We start from the raw sequence: 24,582 nt of genomic DNA on the forward strand, positions 1-24,582 counted from the left end.
GACTCACATGTTTGGTATTTTGCACAGAGATGCATTTTTATGATAACTTGTTGAAGGCTTTTTTAAGCATGAAATGAGGTATTTTTAAATTTAACCTCAGAATAACTGCATTTAATTAAGAAAACTATTGTGGATAATTGGAGCCCAGAGAATTGGTTTTGTCACTGAAATGAAGCATCAATCCATAACCCCGATGGTACATGTATAAGCACTGAATGAATTCATGCTCCATTAGCATTAGAAAAATGTTTTAAAATATATTTTGTGTACTCTTTATTTTAACTCAATTGAAGATATGACAACAGAGATCAGAAGTACAAAAGACATGGACTGTCAAGCTGTCTGATTTACCAGCCAGCGCAACATTGTTCTCAGAATATATTCTCTGATGCTTTTTCCAGTCCGGTTTTAATTGAATCAAATTATGAGGCTTTCATCACTTCCCTTGGGAAACTGTTCCATAATCACAAGCCTTGCTCTCAGGACAGGGCTGCTTCTAATCCTCAGCTACAATTTACCTTTGTTCATCAGTTTGCATCATGCACCAAAACCAGAAAGAGAGATGATCTTTCTCCACACTGGTCTAGGCCCTTTCACATGTGGAAAGCATTGCTTTTTAATGGACCTTAAAATTAAATGGCGCTTTTTTTTTTTCTTCCTTGAATTCAGTGCAGCTTTGGGTTACTTAAAGGCTGTTAGAAACTCAGTAGAGAGACCTCACACATTGTTGTTGTTGGGTTTGGGGGGGGGGGGTTCGGACATGCAAAACAGTGGCTGTTGTATTTTTACGTCCTTCGCGACAAGCTCGTGGGGTCGTTTATATTAAAAGCGTTTAAATCCCAGAGACCAGTCTTTAATAGTTTATTTCACAGGCTTTGTACTCTAACATGCAGAACCCCCAGCAGTCTGACACAAAGCTATTGACACCAAGGGAAATACTCACATTGCCTTTGTAGGGTCAGAATCAGGCTTTAAAGGTGAGATTATTTTCCATGATTGCATGTGGCTTACTCGATTTCTACTGAGATCAATAGGAACAAAAAGCAAAGATCCATTGTTATTGATGATAATGTGTTCACAAACTACAGCGAGGTCTCACACTGGATAGCAAGAAGGAGGTGTGCCAGCTTTCTTCTGATGGGTGTCAAAATCTCTTGGTTAGTAATAAATAAATGTATGCTTATTATGTGTACAGTACTTTACACAGTAGAGTGCTTTACACACATCAGCTAAGAAAAGCTTGACTCTATGATAGTTCCTCCTGCCCACATAGCCGAATATATGCTTCTAAAAAATTTTCTGTGAAGCTGTTAGACAGCAGTATTAATACACAAGCCTTTGGATGTGTCATCAAGATGACATACAAAATAACAAGCTGCTTGTCCAACCTGCCTCCTCCCAACTGCTGTCATCTTTAAGGTTCATCTGTCACAGGGCTCCGGGTTGTAATAGCTCTGAAAAGCTAGTAGATACACGTAGCCCCAGATCTGCCACCTTCTCTCCAACCCACCTACATCCTCTCTTTTTATGCTGAAATGCAGAAAAACCACACGTTGCGTTAGGAGTTCTTCTTTCCCACCAGCCACCCCTCAGGCCGTTGGCTGCTGCTTTTCTGCTCTTCCTCTCTTCTCCACTTGTCCCATATATTTGGAAATTATGCAATATAGACATGAATACTAATAACAACATATGTTAATATTTCAGTTCGTTAATGCCTGTGCGGCATTTCAACAAGGCCAAGACATTCCAGCACTTATGTCAGGTATCCATACTCTAAAAATGGGATAATGGGAAACATTCTGTGTTTTAGAAATTCCTCCTTTTAACTGTATGGGCTCCCTGTTACTGTGGCTGGCTCCAGAAACCCGCTATAATAATTCAGCACAGGCTTTGGGATTGTGGTTTGTTCTGATGGCCATTATTATTTATGTCATGCACACCACATCTTTAGAACCATATTGCTTTTGCTCATAAAAACCACATGGCTATAAATCCAAAGCGTTAAAGTGTCTCCAAGGCTAGAACTTAAAATAAATCTCGAGTCAGTAGTATTCCCAGTGTCAGAGGACTTAGGTGACAGCAGGCTCATTTTCGAAAGGTTCTTTCCTTTTTTTATTGTATCCAGACTGGTTCTCTAAACACTGAAATTGTGGGCAATGGTCATTTTGTGGCATTAGAGAGTTGAGTGACTGTCAGTTCTGCAAAAACTAATGGCTCAAAATGCCTCCTGGGGAGTAAAGTCAGGAATACTAAATGCTGCAGAAAACCATGGAGAACTTAGATCCTCCCTGAGATAAGCTAGCTTAAGGTTTTCATAGGAGGGATTCTGAGCCAGCATCGCTGAACCACTGAACATGGTAAGTGACCTCTGGGCCAGGAAAGGAACTGTCCAAGATGCATTTGTGCAGTGCCTAGCGCAGCAGTGTCCCAGGCTTGTTTGGAGAATATTGCTGCTTCTGAAAGAAAGAACAAAGTAGGCAGCGTAGCATCCATGCACCCAGTCTGCATTATGTTAGCAGGTTACACCAGAAATTCCTATATATTTCATTGCATGCAATAGATTTTTAGGAGTTCAAATAAAGATGAAAATACTTGAAGAAAGCTAACCATTTACACTGCTGCTTTCTCTCCACAGTATGTCCATTCCTACGCTGAACATCTTTCAAATGACATGTTCCAAGAAATCCTGAAGCCTCTCTGTCAGTGTGCTGATGACTTCCAAGAAGCAATAAGACATGACATGTGGAGGCAAATGTTTACTGATCTCTTCCTACACTGTGATTATGGAAAGGTAGGCAAAGCAGCTCTCAACCTATTTTCAATATGGTGATGCTTCCAGTTTGGTATTTCTCTGGGTCACTGCTATCTTTTTATTCATCACGACTCTAGATGCTCTCTTTGTGCTTACTCAGCATTATTTTAGAGGACAATAGCTGCTGCATTGTTTTCAAATTCATAGTTCTTAGACACAGAAATGGCCAATAACCTATAAGCTGATGGCTAATTAGAAACTGAATAACCTAACGTGATGACTGGGGGCTGAAGTTTGATGATTCTGGAGAAGAAATTAACCACAGTCTTTACTATTTCTGGTCATTACCTGTTCCCACAGCACGTTCAGAATGTTTGGGTGCTAATTTATTTATTCAGCCGTATTTCCACAAAGATAACCTGATATAGATTGACCTTGACAAATGTGCACATTACTACAATAGTAACATATATTGTGTTAATTATGTTGCATTAATTTATACACCGTTAGGGTTTCTATCAATAAATCTCATAGTTTAAATTTAAAATGCAAAATAATCTTTACAACCTCTCTGAGAAAAGTACTGTGAACTTCAGCCACAGTTTATGGGCAGGAAATTAAAATACAGTAAGTCAGTTACAGAGCTGGAAATGGAACTCAAAAGCCATAATTTGGTTTTCAGCAGCTCTAAACTCTATCTATCATCCTCTGAATACACCTGCATCCCCATTTTAAAAAAAAAAAAAGCTAGACTTATTAGAAAACCAGTAAATAGTAGAAGCTGAAGAATCAACGGCATAAGCTATTGCTAAAAACTTGGGCTTCATCCAAAAAGTATGGTACTTGTTATGAGTAGCCTCAGTTAGCCAGTTGCTGGCTAATACACAGCAAACGGTTGCCATAATCTTACAGTTTTCTCCCCTACATAAATTATATATTCCATCCACCACTCCTCTAGTGATGTTTACAGCGTGCCTACCCAGAATGAACTGTGCTCTACAATGTCATGCTAATAATGTCATTACCTCTAAGAGAATGGAATTACAGAGCACGTTTCAACACCAATGGTGTGTTTTAGAGAATAGCAGGCAAGCTGCTGTTTCAGGGATGAGGAAAGAAATGTGTCTACTTCTCAGCTAGAAGACATTTCATTTTCCTATTGCTCTGTCAAGAAGAGCTATGATGGATCCTTCTGGGTAGAGTAATATATAAAGCTGAGTCCTATCTTTGCCATGCATTTTGAAAGGATCCCCTATTTCCCTTTCATGTTTTCATGTGACTTTCTTCCTATTAATTCTGTGGCAGTAATCACCATCTCCATGCTACTAATCCCAGTGGAATCTCAGAGGCAAAGAGCCAAAAATACTAGCACAACATAACAAGAGTGAGCAGCTATCAGTACAGGCGCCATCGCTGCCCATAAAAAAACGATCAGAGCACAAACATGGTTGCTGTTTCTAGCCTCCAACGTAGCCTTGCTCTGCAAATTGAGTTCACTACACTGTAGTGTGGACCATGCAGTTCTTTTAAACCTGACCTGGTTTCTTTTGTGTAGCTCTAATAAGTCCTGCTGTACTGTACCCACAGGGAAGATAAAAGATGCAAAGTAACCCAAGGACTTCTACCACTTGAATGTGATCCTTTACCTGTAGTACTCATTCTGCAAAGCACAGCAAAGCAGTTGTTTCAGTTCCTAATTTACATTTGTTTGGTAGCAGGCAGTTATTCCAGTCTGCATGGTGAGTGTGGCTGCCTGCCTCAGTGAGTTGCAATTAAGGCCAGGGAGCTGAGAAAGCAGTGTTTAAATTACAGTCAAATTAGAAGGTATCCACATGATCATTATTATGATTTCAAATGCATGCATCCAGAAGGATGGCAGCTCAGCAAGAACAGCCTGGACTATACAGTGAAGCAGAAACTTTCCAAGACAATACCAGAACACAGCTGAATGACTGCTCTAATGCCCAAAAAGGCAATAGCTCTGTGAATTTTAAGCTTATTGTCTCTCTGTGCTCACGTGTATCAAGTGTAGTTTATTTTATACATTATAACAGAATCTGCATGAATTTTCAGGGACATTTAAGCCCAGGATCTTTAAATGTCACTGAATTTAGTTTTCAAACTAATGAAGTTTGAGACACTTCTGATTATCTTTCTTGCAGTACAGCGACAACGAAGTCTGCTTTCTCATGACCTTTTCTGAGTGTCTGTTCTGCCCATCTTGCTCGTTAACAAGCATATTGTGGTGTTCAAGATACACACATCGCATTTCCAGAAAAACAATCAAGCGGTTAAACACTGACCTATCACCGATTAAATGGCAAGTCTGGTTTAATCTGTGTTGTTAAAGGAATTACTCAGAGATCACAGAACATTGCTGAAAACAACTGAGAATCATCACCTGCCAATATCTAGGTGACAAGAAAATTAGGTCAACATGTTTCAACTCTGTAGCCGCTAAAGCTGGCACTCGTTAAAAGTGGAGACAAGTTTTGGGCGGTTGTACAAACACAGATGGTCTGCTGTTATTTATAGTGGATGCTGTACCTGTCCTGCCGGCAAGACTCAGTACAAAGGGCTGATGGGCAGGAATCTTCCGTCAGCCTCCCCAGTCACACACGAAGTACAAAGAAACATGACCTTTGCTAGTAAATTTAGGAACCCAGAAAAATAGCACAACTGGGGATAGGACCTTGGAACTGGTTTTCCTGTTGTAATGCTCCTCTCTTCTATAGATAGCTTTACTGTGACACGTTCCTCCCAAGGCAAGTTGTAAGGAAAAGTGTCCTGAAATAACAGAGACCTGTGGTAGAATGGCAAATCTGTATAAATTGTAAATGTTAAACCAAGGTGGAAAATATACCCCTAATTCATATTCAGTAATTTCTGAAAAAGAGTTTACTATTTTTAACAATACATAAAAATAAAATTATTATTTCATCTAAATCACAAAAAAAATCTGCTAGGATCTGCGTTATCTAAATCCTCCAAGTATATTATTTTAACATGACAAAAAAGTATCTGAATCCCAAAACAATATTTTTATTTTCTTTTTAGTAATACTTCATTCATTGATTTACCTTTTTAATAAAACAAAGCTTTGCATTAGTGCTGCCAGCTTCAAGGCAACCAGCAGATGATTGTGACAAGTAACAGCTGAGGAAATTTAAAGGGAAAATTAAATGTGTGTAATGGAAATACTGAATGGAGAATCCAAATATTCTGCAGTGATCTGCTAACATCTTCAAAAACATGTTCTGTTTTTGTATATCTACTAAATGGATGCAGAATCCGATCTGATATATTCAACTGAAAACCAAAAGCATAAAGAAATGTTTGCATGGGAGCGTGCAAGATATTTGTATATTAATGTCAAGAAGATGAAGATATGGGGAATCAGGGCCTCCATCTTGTAAGTTTAGGGACAGAATTATGTGATGACATTTGTTGTTCCAAAGCCACACATGGCTGAAATTCAGCTGTAATTTCCAGCATTTTTTTACCAGCAGGAATTAAGTTACAGGAGTCTGAAACACTAAACTGGACTGGACAACAGGTTACATTACAGTTCTGATCCTTTTCTCAGAATGTGCAAAAAGCTTTCAATTCCCTTTAGAGGAAAGGTGTTGCAGTAACAGAAAATGTGATTTATTCATTTAGTTTTCAGTATTAGCTTCCATGGGAGGCGCTTCTCCACTTAAAGTGATGGGTATCTCTCAGTTGTTTTAAAATCCTCTGTTCCTAAACATTGATGCCATTAATTACGGTTTTAGATTATAAACCACGCAGTCATCTTGAGCTCATTTCCAGAAAAGAGCAGCAAACTTCTTCCTTTATTTCTTCAGCCTAAGGGCAGGAAAAGTTCACAAAGAATTAAAAGCTTGGTGAATTTTACGTTTTGCGGTCTTTAAGAGCAAAATGTGAAAAGGAAATCGATAATTCAGTTGGAAAGCTACTTGCTACAAATAAGGAACTTAAGTAAATCTGTTCTCTAATTAGCTACTGTATTTCACTAATGGGAGGGAGATTACAAAGGTGGCAGGACTTAAATAATGACAACAGGAATTCATCATAAAATGGAAAACTTGCAATCGTTTGGATTTGCTTTACTTTTTGAACTCACAATTTCCTGATTGGAAATGATCCATTTCTCTCTTTTCCTGGTTTTATTGTCCGTATAGGCTCACCCTGAGCATCAAGGACATAATAAACTCTGCATGTTCCTCTGCACTGGAACTATGGATACCTCTCTCACCTCTGCGGTCAAATGTGTATGAATTTTTAAAGGAAATTAGGGAGGTTTTCATAATAGCTGAGATTTTTGGACTGATTCTTTTCCCAGGCAGTTGCCAATACATAGTGCTTCAAAGGAAATGATGGGGCACAAAACCCAACTACAATGTGCAGTCACTAACATAATACAGCACAGCCCCATAATATGTGAAAATTCTTCCATAGTACTGTCAGGCAGTCAATATCTGTCCTGGAAGTATGAAATGTTGAAGCTTTGATCTTTACATGAAGAACTGCTTTGGCCGAAGTGGTTACAATCATCTAACTGTAATTTGTCATGAATTTGCAAGAGGATGTGCCTGCAAAGTAATATGTATGAGGAGTTCCAGCTAAGCCCAGAGAAGAAATTTTTGCCTCTATGAAACAAATTCATTCCTTTGAAATTTGTATTGATGTTCTGGTAATGGATAATTTTCAGTCACAGTAATTCTTAGCTAATGGTGCCTTTGTAGTGCTGCAAATGTTGATGTAAGTCCCAAGAACCACAGGAAAAACCCAATAATGTTGTCTTTTTGTCTAGGTTGGTCTCTTAGATAGACAAAAAATACTTGCCCTACTGGTAGACTTCTATGACAGAAGCCCAGTGATTGCTAAGAGGGGATTCTGTAACCCAAGACAGTGTAAGTATTCGGGATGTTTCAACTGTGGTTAAGTCATTAGGAGGTCACATGTGGTTGTATAGTTAATATATGTTTTATAAGTGTTACCAGAAATGGACAGAGCCTAAAAAAGGACCCAAATGAAGGCTGTGACCTATACACCATAATTTGCAAGCATGTTTTGCAACCTGTGATGCAATGTTCAGAAATACTTCAGCATCCAAAACTTTTCCTTCCTGCAAAATTCTGAAGTACTTTTTGGAAGCAGGATTAAAGAAAGACTACTTTTCCTGAAACATTTGTTCTTTCTTACTGGGCAATATTGGAAGTTAATTTTGTGTTTACACTAAAATTTCTCCAGGAACATGGAAAGATAAAGAAAAAACACAGAGAATCATCTACATGAAAGTAAAATATTTTTAAGATATTGGACATTAATTAATTGCCAAGATCAAATGCAAAGCAAATTACAGCTTTCCTTGTTGGTATGGAGAATTATGAAACATGATATTTATTTCAAAAGAAATATGGTGTAATCCACAATAACAAGTGCAGTTCTCTGCAGGCAAAGACATTATTCTGAAGTTTTGTGTTTCTGAGATGCATGTTTGCAGAAGGTACTTGCTGATAGTTTGTATTTGCTAGGGAATACCTTTTTTCTTTTTAAAAAAATGTTCTTATGCAATACTAGAGAACATAAACCCAATGCAAACTATCAACTTGTCAATATTTTTTCTATTTTAGGGCCAATAATTGAGCTGCAAGAGATTGAGCTTGCAGATTTATGGGGAGGCCTTGATGACCAGGAAGTTTGTGAGGAACTCAGTGAAAAGTTAGTCTTGTCTCAGACGGGAATTTCTGAGGGAGAGATTTTAGCATATGAACCTGTAGATGATAATAGACAAGGCCCATACAGAATGAGAACTGGTGTCAGAGAAGGTCTTTTTGAACAAATGGGCATGAGTGAAGCTGAGACAGGAGGAATTTCTAAGGAAGAAAACCAAGCAGCAGAATCAAGTGATGCCAAAGTGAGAAAGGAAGGTGAGGACACTCTGTCAGTGGTGAAAAGCACTGATTTTGAAGCTAGTGATTTGGATGAAGATACCATACATGGTGAGAAATCCAGTTTCCATGAAGACATCAAAATTGAGAGGCATACTGAGTCTGCAAGTGCAGATAGACAGGAGGAAGCTTTCCCAGGATCAGCCTCTACTGGGTACAGCCTCAGTAGAGATGGAGAACCTGGATTTGAAAAACAGGTGGAGGAAGACGAATTTAGCCTGGGTAGAGAGCCTGATACAGAAACAAACAGGGAAGAAGATTATCGTATCTTGGATGGAGAACCTGGCTCAAAAGGTCAAGTTAGTCAGGAGGAGAACCAGACTGCAGAGGCAACAAACACAATTTCAGGACCAACACCTGAAGCTATAACCATGACCTCAGAATACCGAGCTGTGGCAGACAGGGACATCATTGCTTCAAAACAGGATGCTCCAGTTGCAGAGGTTGTGAAAGAAACTGCTGCAAGAAAAGAGAGTTTTTCTAGGCAGCATGGCAGCCAGTTTAGCCAACAGACTAGCTCAGCGACAAGACTGCAGGATGAGGACCTTCTGCAAGACCAGGGTAAAGGTAAAGCATTTATTCTGGCAGACCTTAATCTTTTTCAACATGTACATTTGGACTGGTTTAACTATAGGTGTGGTTTTAATCCATTTCAAAACTATTGAAAGCATGTGACTGATTTCTGAATACACAAGACCACAAGCTTTGATATCTTCTCAGCATGGTCTTTTCTGCCAAGGTTTCAGAGCGTGTTCCTCTCACAGGACGGCAGGCGAGTCACTTTGCTGGTGATCTGTATTGAAGGCACTGAGCAGACACTTTAATTCAAGTAGGGACTTTCTGAAGCAGTGGCATTTTTATAATAAGGAGAAACTTTATATTCTGTTTTACTCTGTAATTAGTATAGCAAGACAGGAGCCTGAGCATGTTAAATATAGAAATTACTTTTAATAATTTTTAGACTGTGATTGTCCATAGGGAGATATATTATGAGAACATATAGCAGGAACCTTTTATTTTAATCTCTCACTGTGTTTCCAAAGGAATATCATACTTCTTAATTGTGTACAAAGGCCCTTGTTCTAGGAAGGCTGTGGTCAGGCAACTGTGTGTTTCCTAAGAGGTATTTAAGGACCAACTTCTTTGCTAGCGCTCTGTGAATCCACTCTTGTGTCTCACAGTTTAAAACACTGCAAGAACTGGGTCTACGTTGCCAGACCAGTCTAGTGGCAGACTTATTACGTAAAGGGCTGTAAAACTGATGGTACAGCCCACTGGTACCTACAGCTTTCTGTGGTTAACTGCCGGTACGCAGCACTAACCTGTCATTCAGCCAGTCCTTGGATGCACATCCCGCATCGTTTGCGGCATGCAGTACTTCCATCTTCAGAACAGATTCCCACCCTGGTCTCGCAGAAATGCTCTTTCAGAGAAAGGTGGATGGAAACAAGAAGTCTGAATATAATTTTGAACCTATCTTGGAAAAGAATTTATCTTATTACTCTTGCTAAAATGGATATTTGTAGCTGGGCTTAAGAAAGGTAACATTCACCAGGTGAATTTCAGGAAGCAGTATTTCCAGACAGTAAAAATAAATAGCTACTGATAACAAGGGTAACTCCAGAGACACAGAGGTAGATTTTACATATTAATCAGCAGGGTGCTCAGACCAGTAAGCTCTGGTTCACAGAAGATTTCTTTTTAAAATTGCAGGTCCAGCATGCTCAGACAGACAGGATTCTCCAGCTGAAGCTAGCCAGGAGTTTGAAGTGCCATGGTCAGGTGACTGCTCATGTCAGCTCTTTTCATCTGCTTTAGAAACTATAGCTTGGATATATGTATGTAAAGGCTTTTAGAAAAGCTGTATCTTGTGTCTTTTTTAAAAGCTTGTATCATTACAAGGTATATTTTATCTTTCATCCGGTGACCTTTTGACTTGTGACCTAAGTTGCAGATATAGCAGCTATGGAGCGAGAATTCCAGAGGACTGGAAGTGTGAGAACACTAGATTTCCAGGTATTTGGTCACGAAGTTGTGTGTTCACTTGGGCACATAATGGCTGGCAGTGTCTGCAGACATGCCAGTACTGCTGTGAGCTGAAAGTTTGGGCAAGAATACAAACACTAATTCCCGAAGCTGACTTCAAGATAAGAGCAGTGTAGTCTTTGTCTCAGAAGGCCACTTGCTGTGTAACAGTAATTTCAGCTCACCTGTATTCAGTGATTTGACCTGGTTGTATGATAGCATCCGTGCTAGACTGGAGCATAAATCTGAAGAGATACTATTAGAAAAGTATAAGCAGATTAAGGCCTTTAGTCAGCATGGAGTCAGTCTGTGTTCAGCCATACTTTCACTGGATAGGAAGCGGAGGATTCAGGACTGCGTTGATATCTGCCACGTGGCCGGCTTTAGGGCAGCATTTGGCTTCCTGCGACACACTGTGCTTTCTGCCTTTCAGACTTACGTCCCATCATGGCAGAGATTCAGAACTGTTGGGCTTCTCATACTAGGAGTGCCTTTGATGAAAGCTACCTCAACCTGCCACAGTTTGTACAGCTCATGGAGACTTTTGTTGGTGCAGACATTTCTCTGCCTACTGTGAAGAGGCTTATTGCATTTATCAAAGAAGAATACAAACAGACAGAAGAGGAAAAAATGGAACAACTAGAAAAAGTAAATATTGATAAGTTTTGCTGATCCCATGTCCAAACAAAAAACAAGCAAACGCCTACAGACACTGACAAAGTCAACTTTTAATCTCATGTGGCAGAGCTATTCACTTGCAGCCTTGCATTCTCTGTTTCTTCAAGAGACCTTTTACCCCTTTGTTTTCATGTGGATCCTCCCTCCCTAGCCCTTAGCTCTAGAAGTGATGACAGACTCATCCTGGAAGAGGTTGTCTGTCTGTTCTAGAGCCAGACTCAGTGAGACAGCAGGTTGATAGTTAATTGTGAAAGAGCTCAAAACATTCCATTCTGCTTATTCACCTTTATAATAGCCAGGAACCTGATCTCTGACCTACTGCACTGGCATGTACATATGAGGTTGTGGATGTTTTGGGGAGGATTTTAAAACAAGTGTGTTTGGTTTTGCTGTGTGCACGGCTGTATGTGAATGTGCACATGCTTCTTTGTGTTTAAGTTACAAAGTGCTCTTGCCATGTGTTGAAAAAATATATTCCCCTTCAGCAATATCCTCATGCACAGCACCAGGGTGCCCCATATCACTTCAGAGTACAGATATATTTCGTGGTGGGTCTGTCCATAGTAGCCTCTCTAGCTGCATTTTCCTCAGACCTCTTTCTAGTTTCTCTTTGTGCTGCTGACCTAATTTGGATGAGATATTGGATCTGACGGCTCTACTGTCCTCACGCTGAACACAACACGCACTGCCAGTATTTTGGCCTTTGAGAGAATTCCACTCCAGCCATTTATCACTGTATGCTGTGCAGAGACTGGGTTTAAAGGACAAATTGTACATGCATTTGCTTGGAGCCCACGCACTTCAGGGCAGCAGCAGCAAAATAACAATGCACAGAAATACAAACTGGCACATCTTTGGGTGTTACTAACGAGGCTGTGGTTAGTTCTTGCTGGGAAGACATTTGTATTCTGGGAAACTTGCACTTACCTGAGTTGATCTCACCTTAGATCCAGCACGGGCTTCGTTTGTTCACTGGGAAATAACCCTCTGCAGTGCTGATTCTGCCTGGTAAAACTGAACTGTTGGCTGTGTTTAGTGTTTCCAAATATCTCCCAGGTTTAATGATTTATCTCCAGGTCTGAGCTGTGTATTTACAGATTTGGCCTGGCCCATAGGAAATACTGTATTTTCCATATTCTTGTAGACACTGAGCATCAGTGTCCAGGAATTATCAAAGACTGCCTGTTTCTCTGTTGTAGGTTCACCGCATCTCTCGCTTGGCCCAACGGAAACTGCTTCTGGAGGCACTTTTCGAAAAGTGGGACAACAATGCATCTGGGTTTCTGGACCTGGAAGAGGTGGATGCTGTTCTAAGCACATTCAAGGAAGGGATGGAAAAAGAGGCCTTGAGGAAGGGTAAGGAAACAGCTCTGCTCTGAGACAACAATGTCAACACAGTAGGCCTTAAACCATTCAACGACAGTGCTAATGAAGTTGTTGGCAAGCACCAGTCATTTGTCGTTTTTGCAAGCAGTCATAAGCATACAAGGTATTATCTATAAAATGAAAAGGAACAGTTATCCAGACCTACTTGTTAATGCATAGCTCCATCCTCTCCTCCTGCGCGAGACTCCTCTGCGACAGATTCCCAGTCAGAGAGGTAGCCCAATGCTTTCATGACATTGTGATCTGTTGAAAAATTATTTCAGCTGTAACATGCTGTGATATGGCAGTGAAAAACACATGTAAAGCCTGAGGACACGTTTTGCACTTTTAGTCTAGCCTGTCTGTGTTATGCAGGTATTTTTAACAGATACATTTTACTGTGCTATCTGCAGCAATGTATCTCATAGGAGAGAACACCAGCTTTCTTTACGGGTCTCAGATAGCCTTTAGTAATCCACACTGTTGCACAGCTCTCATGAATTAGATAGCAGCTTCGAGTCTCACTTCTCTGTTGATTCATTTCTCCAAATAAACTTAGCAAATTTGGTCCTTGACAGAGTAGACTTGGGTCAGACAGAAGTGCTGCAGGTTCACGTGGACCTGTCTGGCAGCCTCATCCACATTAACATGTGGGCATTAAGTGCTCTGAAATACTGTATTAGCAATTAAGAACATGTCTGCATGTGTGCTTGGGTGGAGAGGACTGGTTTATTCATCTCCATGCTTATCTTCATGTTGTTTGTTCTGCTGCACATTACTAAAAATGGCTCATTTTGGCAACCACCAAAATCTCTTTATCCTTTAGCTCACTTGAGGCAGCTGGTGGGGTAGGGAGCGCACTGGCATGCTACAGTTAATTGTCTCCAGGCTGCACAGCCACAGAAGAAACTGGCCGTTTTCAGCTCTCTTGTATTCAAAGCATGCCGGAACACACTACAGAAATATGGAAGGACATAGTCCCTTCCATGAAGTGCTCATAAACTAAAGGACAAATAAATAGAAAGATAGCATAGCAAAATCAATACCACCTACAAGCAACACAAAACTATTTCTAGCAGCTTCAACCTAATCTCTCAGAGACATCATGGAACAAGCAGGTTTGGGGGAAGGGTTCATAGACATTGCACTCCTCCTGGATGAAAACAGAGTGAAAAATGGGTAGAATTATTTGATTTTCCTTGTAAGTGAAAAGTGTAACATTACAGATATAATGGGGAAAATAATTCATTATCCTGTGGCTCAGTAATGAACTGCTCATGCCATGTTCAACTTCATGTGTATTTCTTTCTTCATCTCTTTCTTCAAAGAGTGGAGAAAGTGGAGGTGAAAATCCAAACATTTTTATACCATCAAAAAATTCTCCATCCTAGTTCTGTCAGAAAATCAGAAATTAAATTAAAAAATACTGAATGTTCTTTAGATGATGGGCAGGATAAGACAGCATTAACAGTCAGCTCCACCATAATTGGGGCCAGTTAGTACTTGCTACTTCTACAGCTAAAATCATTGATAAAATGCCCCCTGACTTCTGTGAGGGAAGGAGGAGGCTCTCAGCTCCCATAAACATCCGTGCCTTGGGTGCACTGGGAGGCAATCAGGGCAGCTCCCTGCCTGTTCCTCTGCATCATTAATCAAAGCATTTTCTATTACACCATTCCTTATAGCCCACTGTATGTATTGATCACAAAACCTCCCTGCTTAACAGTAAAGTCACACTTCCACCTATATATCTTTGCTTACTTAGTTCGCTAGTCGGAAGCGGCTTGACGAATCACTCTCTTTCCTTTTCTTTGCTTCTTCGGGTCCAACAGGATTTGAAATCAGGCTGCAGAAAAAATGATGAAAGTGTTAGTCATGGCAGTGCTCGGGAGAGGCCCTGCCAGGAGCATGACCAGGCACGCACAGCTTGGGCAGAGCACCCGGTGAATCCCGAGTTTCCAAAGCTAGGAAGCTGCCTGCAACTTCGACAGACTGTGCAAGAGCACCCCCGTGAGCCCAGAGCTGCCGTGTGGGGAGCAGCAGCAGCGGGTCGTGGAAGAACCGGCACAGGGGTTGAACAACTCTGTTTGTTAGACTGGCTGCTGATTTAAGTAGCACCTGAATAGAAACCGATGGGGTAAATGGACATTTTCATGCTCAGTCTGTTAGGATTACAAGTCTCAGATGAGTCCCATTTGTCTTCAGGACCTCTGGGCAAACTGGAAGTTTGTGAACTAGAATGAGTAGATCAGGAAAGCGATTCTTGAGAATCATAATTTGACCCTTTTGGCATTCCTCATTCCTCCTTCCTCCCAGCAAACGGAAACTGTGCCAGACCTTTCTACTGCAGCCTATTTGCCCGCATTTGGGCCAGCTCAGCTGCGATCCCTGGGACATGAAAAAGGGGGCTGAGGCACGGCTCCGCTCCCCGGCCTTGTGCAAGATGGCAAGGAGCAGCCTCCGTGCAGTCATCTTTACTCCTTCACTCCCCTGGGAGCTAACAGGCAGCACTCCACTGTTTTAGATGTTTTTCATATTCATTTATGCTTCTAAACCCTGTATTTCTTATAAAAGCTCTCTTGCTCCTTTTGCTCCACATCTACATCTCTTGGTGCAGTACAGGTGATTCCAGAGCACTGTTGTCCCGTCCTCTGTATGACTCCAACGAGCTTTCATTTTCTTTGCTCTTCATTTATGAGCTTTAGCACAATACAAATGGTATTTCAATAATTCATCAAAGGCACCTAAAGAAGGGTAATTAAGAATGATAGTTACTTTGGAGGGCCTCAAAGGAAAAATATAATGTCTGCGAGTATGGTATATAATGGAAAATTGAGGAATATGAGTGATCTGTGAAATCATCTGTAGACTCTGGCCTTCACATTTTTAATGGGAGTGATGAGTAGTTTTTCTGTAAGGTCTCAACTACTATTACTGTATGCAGAATGCCTACCTGCAGCCCAGTCCCACCAGCCCCTCAAGTGTCCATAAAATTTGGTTCTGATGTGGAGATACCTCTGATTTTTGATAACTCCAAGCAGCTTTCCTATTTTCCATTGATGTTTATTGTTTAGGTATGCTGCAGAGGTACAAAAGGGGCACAGGAGCAATGCCTTGCAGGTTTCTTTCTCAGTAGGTGAGAAAGCAGGCATCTAGAGGAAAAGGTGCATCCAGCCTGGAAGCTGGAGATTACCTGTCATGATGACAACTTACATTTAGGAGATAGCTCAAAGAAACCCAGAATGATGGACTGGAGCACTCCACCCAAAGCCAGTTTAGGGCTTGATTCATATTTTGCACAGGAAAAGCAAAACTTATTATTCAAATAAATTGTCCCTGTCTTATTTTCTGTTTCTTGTACTAGCAAAGAAACACCTTTGCTCCCGTTACCCACAGCTCAGCAGAGTGGGGAAGCTATCTCCAAAGGCATTCCAGACTTTTCTTGAGTTAGTTGTTTCCGAGTTCACTGGCAATGAGGATGAAGCTATTGGTAACTTGGTGGAATTTCTGACCACAAGTGTGGAACGAAGTCGCATGAAGCGCTTGCAAAGCTTAACGAGGAGGAAATGGCTGCACAATATCCAGCAAGCAGCTGAGACCAGTGGAGCAAGCATGGAACCGGTTTACAAAGCAGTGTTTAAGGCCCTCTCCCAGGTACGCATCCCAGGGAGCACAAGAGTCGTTCGTGTTGGGATTGTGACACTGACTTCAAACCCTGGTGCATTTGAGTGGAACTCACAGGTAGCATGGGAAGCTGCTCTGAGGCTGGTTTCCTTGAGCTTGTCTGCACTTAGCTGATGTTCAGGAGAGCCAATGGTTAGAAAGAGTCACAGGTCAGATCTGCAATACAAGAATTCTCATCCATGCTCTGCCAATACAGAATGCGTTTCATGGATACTTATGTCTCACTTTTTGAAGAGCTGACTCGGATCAAATCTGGAAATCCATAGTTATAGTTTTGGAGCTTCTGAAATTAAACACACCAGAGTCAGTTTGGGACAGAGCTGGCTAATTTGTAGTGGAGATGATAGTTTCATTTTTAACTTGCAGCTGCAACTTTAGATGTTTGTCCTCACCGTTAAAGCCCTCCTCAAAGCCAAAGTTCTCTCATGGTAGCTGAAGTGCTCTTACAATATTGTCTAGATTTGTAATAGCAACTCTGGCACTTGTTTGTCTGATTGTTCCAAAGGAATCTCCTATTGGAAAAGAAATCCATAGGAGTTTTGCTTAGGCACAGGTTATAATTAGGGATTATTTTTATATGAACTGCTCCTCATTAGCAGCAGGAAAAAAGAAATCCATTTTCCTTGCCAATCAAATAACAAGTGGTTTTGCTTGTAACAGAGCGTACCGGTCAGATGCGATCACAGCAGAGACACATACATGTCATGCAGTTGATGCATGACATACAAAATCAGTGATGCAGAACAGCATCTCAGCAAAAAATGAGACAAGTACTAAGTACATGAAATAAGTGTAATGGCCAATGGCTAATGTACATAATGTAATGGGAAACATTTCGTTGCTAGGATGCAGAAGCCCATGGGGATAACAAGAAGATCAGCGCATATATTGCCCTTTTGGAAGAGAACCAGCTCTCACCAGAGCGGGGACAGATTCTCCTACACTATGTGGCATGTACGGCAGATGATGCTCCATACGTTCTAAACCAGATACTTTACAGAGACATGAAAGGAATAAGGTACGAAAAGCTGCAAATAACTGTTCCTTATTCTGAAAAATATTTGGAATGTAGGGGTACCAGGCAGTGTTTGGGGTGCACTGGAAACAGAGGTTGATAGAGTATTCCAGAGAGGAAATCTCCTCAGGGACCATTGTGGAATGATTCATTATCATATACATGCCGTTATACTTTGCATGGTCTACTTAGAACTTCTCTGCTTGGGATTTCACTCCTTTCCTTGGGGAGATTAGCTCACAGCCCAATAAATCTCATCCTTTAGCAAATGTCTATTACATTGGGCCTACATTTTCTTCTTTAAAAATTAATTCCCTTACACCAGTTTACATCCACAGGATATTTTTTAAGAACAATGCCTTTCCTTCCCTAGTGTTTACATATAAACAGCTTTCATGCCTCTTTACTTCTCATTTCCAAAAGCTAGACATATTTGTCTCTTTCTTCAAATATTGCTGCTTCTAACCTATTAAATGTAACTGCTGCTTGCTTCTGTATTCCTTTTCATTACATTCATTAGTTGATGTTTTTAAAATGTCCTAAGGATGAAAAGTGCTTTATTTATTACCACTGTCTTTGGGATGCAAGTGGTAAATGTGGTATTTCTGGGTGTGGTCAGAATAAGGAGCTAACACCTTCCTTCTCTGATGCCAAAAAGCAGGGAGAGATCAAAGCTGCAGTATTTATTGTTTCACTAAAGATTTTCTGCTACTCTTAACAGACCTCCTCATAAGTTTATTTTTCAGCTTTGCAGCTGTTGAAGAGGGAAAGCCAGTCCATGTTCCAAGAGTTCAGCTCCATGGAAATATCCACTTCTGGAACTATGACCGCCCAGTGGAGGAGAGAAAAGGTTCACTCCTGGTCCTGCCATTGCACGATGCTCGCTGGAGAGTCTTTGGCATTCTAGGACTTGACACTCTTCGGGACCAGTGTGAGAAAACCATCTTTCTGACCCATGAGATCAGTTTCTATCAGGTGGGCACCAGCAGAAAGCAGTTTGTTAGACCACTCTTCAAAAAACTGTGTAGGGACCATGTGAATTTTACACGTTCGTTCTGAGTAAACCTAAGATGTACAACTAAGAAAAGAACTGTGGGCCCCTTTTTACTGTATATGGTGAAAGTGGTGTGAGCAGAACACCTTATCAATATCTTACTGATTAGCATCTTATCTGTAATTGATTATCAGGTATCACTTCATCAATAATTTATTTAAGCTCCTCCTGACTAGTAAATTAATTGCACTTTTATGCAAAGCCCAAAGATAGTAGCTTTTATTTCCTGAAGCTCTGAAATTCTTATTTGTGTTTGTTCCCATAAAGTGGCAGAAAACCTTACTTTTTACATGGTGGACTAATTATAAGCAACGGCAGTCCGGATTTCTTCGGGATGCTTTTTAGAATCAGCCTCATTGTGGCTGCATCATCTGGGCAGCAGGGAGCGCAGCAAGCCAACATTACCAGTCAATTTGGCTATCATCCCCACTAAAAATCAACTTTGTATAGTTAGGACTTGGCTGTGACCCGGTACTCTGGAGCTTTAGAGCATTATTTGATAAGGGACATTTCACAGTCACTTGTCAGCTTTATAAGTTCTGATTAAAGTAACTTGTTACAACCATTTTGCTTCATTTTACTGCATGAACGTTTCCCCAGCTTTTTTACTCAAATCTTATGGAACTGTCTGGCTCATTTAGAGGATTCTGCTTTCACAGGGAGTGTCTCATGCGTTCAGCAGAGCCTACCACCATATCTGCACCCTGGAAAATGTTCTACAAATGACTGTTACTGCTCTGGACTGGTTGTATCCCAGGGCACCCAGCATCCACACTGTTATTATGTACCTGGTGGAGCCTGGGAAAGACAAGGTATGCAGATCACTGCAGTGAAAAGGCCTGTAATAGTCAGAGGCTGAAAGGCTACTTTAGTGAGGATGTGTCATTTCTAGCTGCCTGTGATTTCCCAGTGGTTTTATCATAAAAAATGAAGCCTGCCTGAGATTCTTGTGCCTGCCTGTGTAACAAAAGGGCTACAAAGGTAGAGAGGGAAGTTTCGCCCTGTAAAGGAGGCCACTCTTCATTCTTTTCATCCTCCCATGTAAAACAATTCAAGAGCACTGCTAGTATAACCCCTCCATGGGAAAAGGGAATATTCTCCTACTTCAATGCTCAGCAAGCAATAGAGCAAAACCCCACACCCATCCATCCATCCATCCATCCATAGATTAGCCAACACTGTAAGTCCCTGCTAAAGCTTTGCTGTCTGGGACCTCCACAAAAGGAGATGCTCATCTGTGGACATTCTGTGCGTGTCAAAATTATGGTATTTTATAGGAAAAAAGAATGTCCTAGCTAATATATTAGCTCTTCATTCTGAACTAATGTCAGCAGCCAAGACGTAAATACAACTCAGGAAGTGGCTGCTTCCCGATTAGCTCGCTTGTAAAGGCAGCCCCCTCCCTGCAGATCATATTCCAGTTGTTCAGCAGGCACTCAGGCCCTGGGAAGCTTGTCACTTCACATACAAGTGAGTTAAGAAGATGAAAAGTGTATGCAATATTTAGGACTGATCCTGTGTCATCACAAAGTCTGTATGACATCTGCTGTAGCCATAATTCAGCTGCTTCCTCTGATAAGCATGGTTTATGTTGGCAGCTTTCTGTTGGCATTCCAGGCTCTGCACTGTTCCCTTGTTAGCTGCCTGATAGCCAGGTCATTTGCTCCCCTCTGTGCTTTTCATGTGTCAAGGCACACTGACACAAACATGACATGAGAAAGAGGACTGCAAGAGGATGGGAAAAAGAAGGGAAACCTCTTCTTGGCCTGTGGGTGTTCCTCAGTGTGGAGCCTGGGGGCGGATTAAATAGTCTGGCTGAGGGAGGTCCAGGGCACATTCTTCATGCATCTTGAGCAATACACTCTGGGAATAAAACCAAGCATTGTTGGGAGATGTCTTTAAACCGTCCCATTGCACTTGAACGTACATAGGAGTTTCCTTTAAGAAACAAACAATTTTCTCCCTCTCCAAGCTTCAAAATGGCTGTTCCTTTCTTGGATGCAGCTAAACCTCCATTTTCTCTCTGGCAGACATGGGACTACACTCTGCGCAAGATGATTACTACAGATAGTACAGGACAAAAAGAAATTCATAGCTCTCCTGTTCCTCTCCTCAGACAAGAAGACCTCTTAAGGTAGGCTCCAGCACCTGCAATCGAACTAGTCACCTCTGGTCCTAGACTCCATCCTGCATCAGGCATGATCCACGTTACATAAAGCCCATGGTAATGCAACCCTGCAAGAGTGTCTGGCTGTAGCTATCTATCAAGGCTTCTGGTGCGTATGCATGTGGTACTGAATTACGAAGGGGTGAGGAGTATTTTCTCTTTGAGTTTAGGCCTGCAAAAACTTAATTTCTGACTTAAAGCTTACCAGCTGAGCTGCCAAGCAAGCTCTACATCTGCTGTGAAAGGTTTGCAGGATTAGAGCCTACACTGAACCATTTTGCTCTTTAGAATAATCTGTCTTTTTTCCTGGCCATATTAGTCTCATTTCCTTCAACTGTTTCCTTCCACTGCCAAGATCCTCACAGACTTGTCTTGTAAGCATATCATCCTTGTTGTCAAAGTTGGTTGAACAGCCATTTGCTGTTCCAGCAGATGTTTTCACTTTTTATAAAACTCTATAGAATAAATGTCAATGCGGTTATAAACAGGAAACTGTTTTTAAAGCAAGATTTGTTAAATTCTTATGATTTTCAGCAATTGCCTTGGCTAAGCAATATTGTGTTCCACAATGCTATTTTCTCCTTTTTGTATATGGCTCCAATGATACTTAAAGCTGTGCACATCTCAGCTCAAGGAAATAAACAATGATTTAGTAATGTAATACCTTTGTTTTAACAACAAGAAATGAACGGCATCTTACCAAAATATGCTAAATAAATTACCCAAAGAAACCGGAATGGTAAAGTCTAGTACACTTTCCTCTCTTTACTCTCATTTCAGAGATTACCTATTTAAGTGCATAGACAGTTCAGAGGTCGTTCGCACTTCTGTCTGTGGAGAATACCACATTGCAGTACCTCTCCGTGACCTATCAGGACAAGCTCTTGGCATATTTGATATCAGCATCGGACACCACCAGAAATTACCACCTCGTGAACACAAAGACCTGCAGAAAATGCTAAAGATGGCCCAAGCTGCCTGCTCTGAGATACTGAAGATGTCTTTAGAGGAAACAGAACCAACCTATGTACTGGGTATTGTGCATACAGAGCCAAGATAGTTTTTTTAGGGGTGAAATTAGGAATCTCGGTAAAACTACATCTAAAGTATCATTCCTACAAGTATGGAAAGACAAATACAAACCTTTGGTACACATAAACTCCTCCTGAGCAAGCCTAAGTGCTTAGCAGAGTACAGTTAAACAGAATGTTTAGATTTTGACTCTGGTTCGCAGGGTATTTTTTGCCCAAGTCCCACTGAAATCAAGGGTGTGAAGCAAGGTGCTTTCTTGCCTTCAGGGATCTAGCATGTCCTCCTCACAAGTGCCCCAACTAAGATCAAAAGGATTTGAATGTCAGAGTTACAGAATTACCTGCATGCCTGAACCCTTCATGGTCTCAGGACCTCTGCTTGCCCCTGAGGCATGTTCTGTCTCCTTCTCAAGCACATACCCATTTTTAAAAGTTTCATATGACAAATCAATCAGTCAGGGAGACAAAGAAAGAGGGCAGAACCTTTCAGTCAATAACATAAGTCTAGAGTAGCAGATGTTTCTGAGCAACTTCTTGAAAGGTTTGCTTTTGATTCCAGAGGCAGAACACGTGGCAAATTTGAGGCATGCAGGGATTCTGTTCCACCGGTTCATGCTGCAGGACCTGCGTGAGTGTGTCCAGAAACTCGATGCTGAGAGCTTTGCTGAAATAAAGAGCTATGTAGAACCGCCAGCTCTGGTACATAACATAGTTAAGGCTGTGCTGTTGCTTTTCCATCCAAACTGGAAGGGCTCAGAGAAGACTGAGAACTGGAGTCAGTGTAAACTGGTGAGACTTCAAAATGTTGAGACTTTGTTTTCTGTGAGGATATAGTGGAATTTGCCAAGGGTGAATTGGCAGTGAAATAATTCATTACCTACAGATTTCCTATATGCTTGTCTTAGCCATCTTTAATTCTGTAACCCTCTCTTAAGTTTTTCACCGCCACCTGACTCTTTTTGTTCTCTGCATTGCAGAAACTTGATGACAATTTGATTCAGGAGATTTATTGCTTTGATCCAACTGCTGCATCTGCGCAAGTTCAAGCGGAGCTGCTGCTGGACTGCATCACTGGTAAATACCGTAAACCAATTGTGAGATTACCAGACATGGCTCAGCAATGAAACAGTGTCAGTGGCAACCTTCAGCTGAGTGCTTTTAAGGTCCTTACTTCAGAAATTAACTTTGATTTCACAACAGATTAAACAACAGATAAAGGGTCCTAAATATCTGCAGTCTTTTTTGGTCAATAAAAGTCAACCTGTTAAATTTAGAATCAAAATTCACTGCCTTAAGGAAAAGGGAGCAGATCAGCTTTGAAACCTACCAGAACAAGTGATCTCATTGTAAACCTCCAGATAAACATATTAAGAATGATGGTTCTTTTGGCAAGTAATATGTAAAGACATATTAAGAATGATGGTTCTTTTGGCAAGTAAATCTACTTCAGACCTCCGTGCCCTGCCCGAGGGACTGACTCCGCTCCAAACAGCAACATGATTGTGGGAGGACAGTGTGAGCCCTCCTCTTTGTAAACACCATCTGCCAGGTACTTAATATACTCACTGGCCATATAGAGGAGCTGGATTTCAGTCTGTCTTTCCCTCCTTTAATGAATGTGGGCTTTTTTTGGTGCCAGAGCAGTCAAGAGGCTATTATTATTTGCAGTATTTCTGCAAGAGAAATGACTGTTGTTCTTGTTGAGATCTCTCCCTTGATGATCTAATGCCAGTCTGAGAGGCCTGTTAAAAATCAAATGTGGTTAAGACTTGTTAATTTAGCTGGGGATATTTATCAACAGTACCCTGCCTACTGATGAACAGTGAACACTTAATGCAGTCATAGTTCCTTTTCACGTGTTCTCCTCATATATATGAAACTAATTCACTGGAAAGAACGAAGCAGGCTTAGAGCATCCAGTCTTCCTCCAGTTAGGGACGCAGATGTAACTAGAAAGAATACAGCTTTGGCAAACTGCTCGTATTCTACACAAGGTTGGTTTCCCAGGATGGAATTTATTCTGAGAGTAGTGTCAGATCAGCGGTGTGAATACAGGTATAACTCACAATTATAGGAATTCCTTTAAAATGAACACCAGTGTTCACACATGGTGTGTGTTGGATAATGCCCATATGTTCCATATATGTGTGCTGTAATATAGAACAGAGCACAAACCAACCTACACTCTATCGACAGAGCAACCTTTAATGGTATGATTCTGTGGTGACCTTTAATAGCATTTAGTAAAAGAGCTTTGAAGGATAATTACTTTTACATTAAATCTGAGCTTGGGAAAAAAGCACTTTTCTCTTTACATTTTTAATTATCAAATGTTTAGCATTAAAATATAGCAGAGCACTTTGTACAACAGGGGACCTACCACAATAAAAAATAAATTCTAATGAAAAGGCAGCATTCCTATGCTTGGCCAGTCACTGTCATGGTAACGCTGTGTGCTTCTCAAAGCATCACCATTTTCCAGGGTGGAATTACTGGACTCGGGGAGGGCTCCACTGATGGGATGATCTTCCGTTCAGTCTTGTAGCAACACTGGTCACAGTTTTGACTTGGCTTTTGGAGTTACCTCTCTTCTTTGTTTCAGGTGTACCCAGAGCGGCGGTGTGGCAGCAGGGCTCAGTTCCAGCCGAGTACCTGTACCACTGGGTACACACCTGCCTGTCGCTAGCGGAGATCACAAGGAGCCTACACAGCAAAAAAACCCCATCTTTAGCCCCTTTTGGCGCCCAATTCTAGTGTGCCTCCAATTAAATCTCTTAATTCCTCATCTAACCTTAATGATTCTGGTATTTGACATCTTTTACTAAATTAACTGTTGGGGTTTTTATTTTTTATGCAT

The 24,582-nt window shown here is 41.1% G+C and overlaps 1 protein-coding gene across 1 annotated transcript in view; it reads left to right on the top strand.

The window, feature by feature from the left end:
- Positions 1-24,479, top strand: part of EFCAB5 (EF-hand calcium binding domain 5) — a 41,165-nt gene extending 16,686 nt beyond the window's left edge. The window contains exons 8-22 of the mRNA XM_050909205.1: positions 2,636-2,791; positions 7,566-7,665; positions 8,389-8,672; positions 9,132-9,273; positions 11,165-11,379; positions 12,609-12,765; positions 16,139-16,428; positions 17,304-17,476; positions 18,220-18,448; positions 19,187-19,339; positions 20,558-20,661; positions 21,475-21,728; positions 22,285-22,514; positions 22,703-22,799; positions 24,328-24,479. Of these exons, the coding sequence (XP_050765162.1) occupies positions 2,636-2,791; positions 7,566-7,665; positions 8,389-8,672; positions 9,132-9,273; positions 11,165-11,379; positions 12,609-12,765; positions 16,139-16,428; positions 17,304-17,476; positions 18,220-18,448; positions 19,187-19,339; positions 20,558-20,661; positions 21,475-21,728; positions 22,285-22,514; positions 22,703-22,799; positions 24,328-24,479 (2,736 nt within the window). The remainder of the gene's footprint in view (positions 1-2,635; positions 2,792-7,565; positions 7,666-8,388; positions 8,673-9,131; positions 9,274-11,164; positions 11,380-12,608; positions 12,766-16,138; positions 16,429-17,303; positions 17,477-18,219; positions 18,449-19,186; positions 19,340-20,557; positions 20,662-21,474; positions 21,729-22,284; positions 22,515-22,702; positions 22,800-24,327) is intronic.
- Positions 24,480-24,582: the final 103 nt, after the last annotated feature.

This window comes from Gymnogyps californianus, chromosome 20 (assembly GCF_018139145.2).
Source record: "Gymnogyps californianus isolate 813 chromosome 20, ASM1813914v2, whole genome shotgun sequence".
In the NCBI taxonomy this organism is placed as follows: Eukaryota; Metazoa; Chordata; class Aves; order Accipitriformes; family Cathartidae; genus Gymnogyps; species Gymnogyps californianus.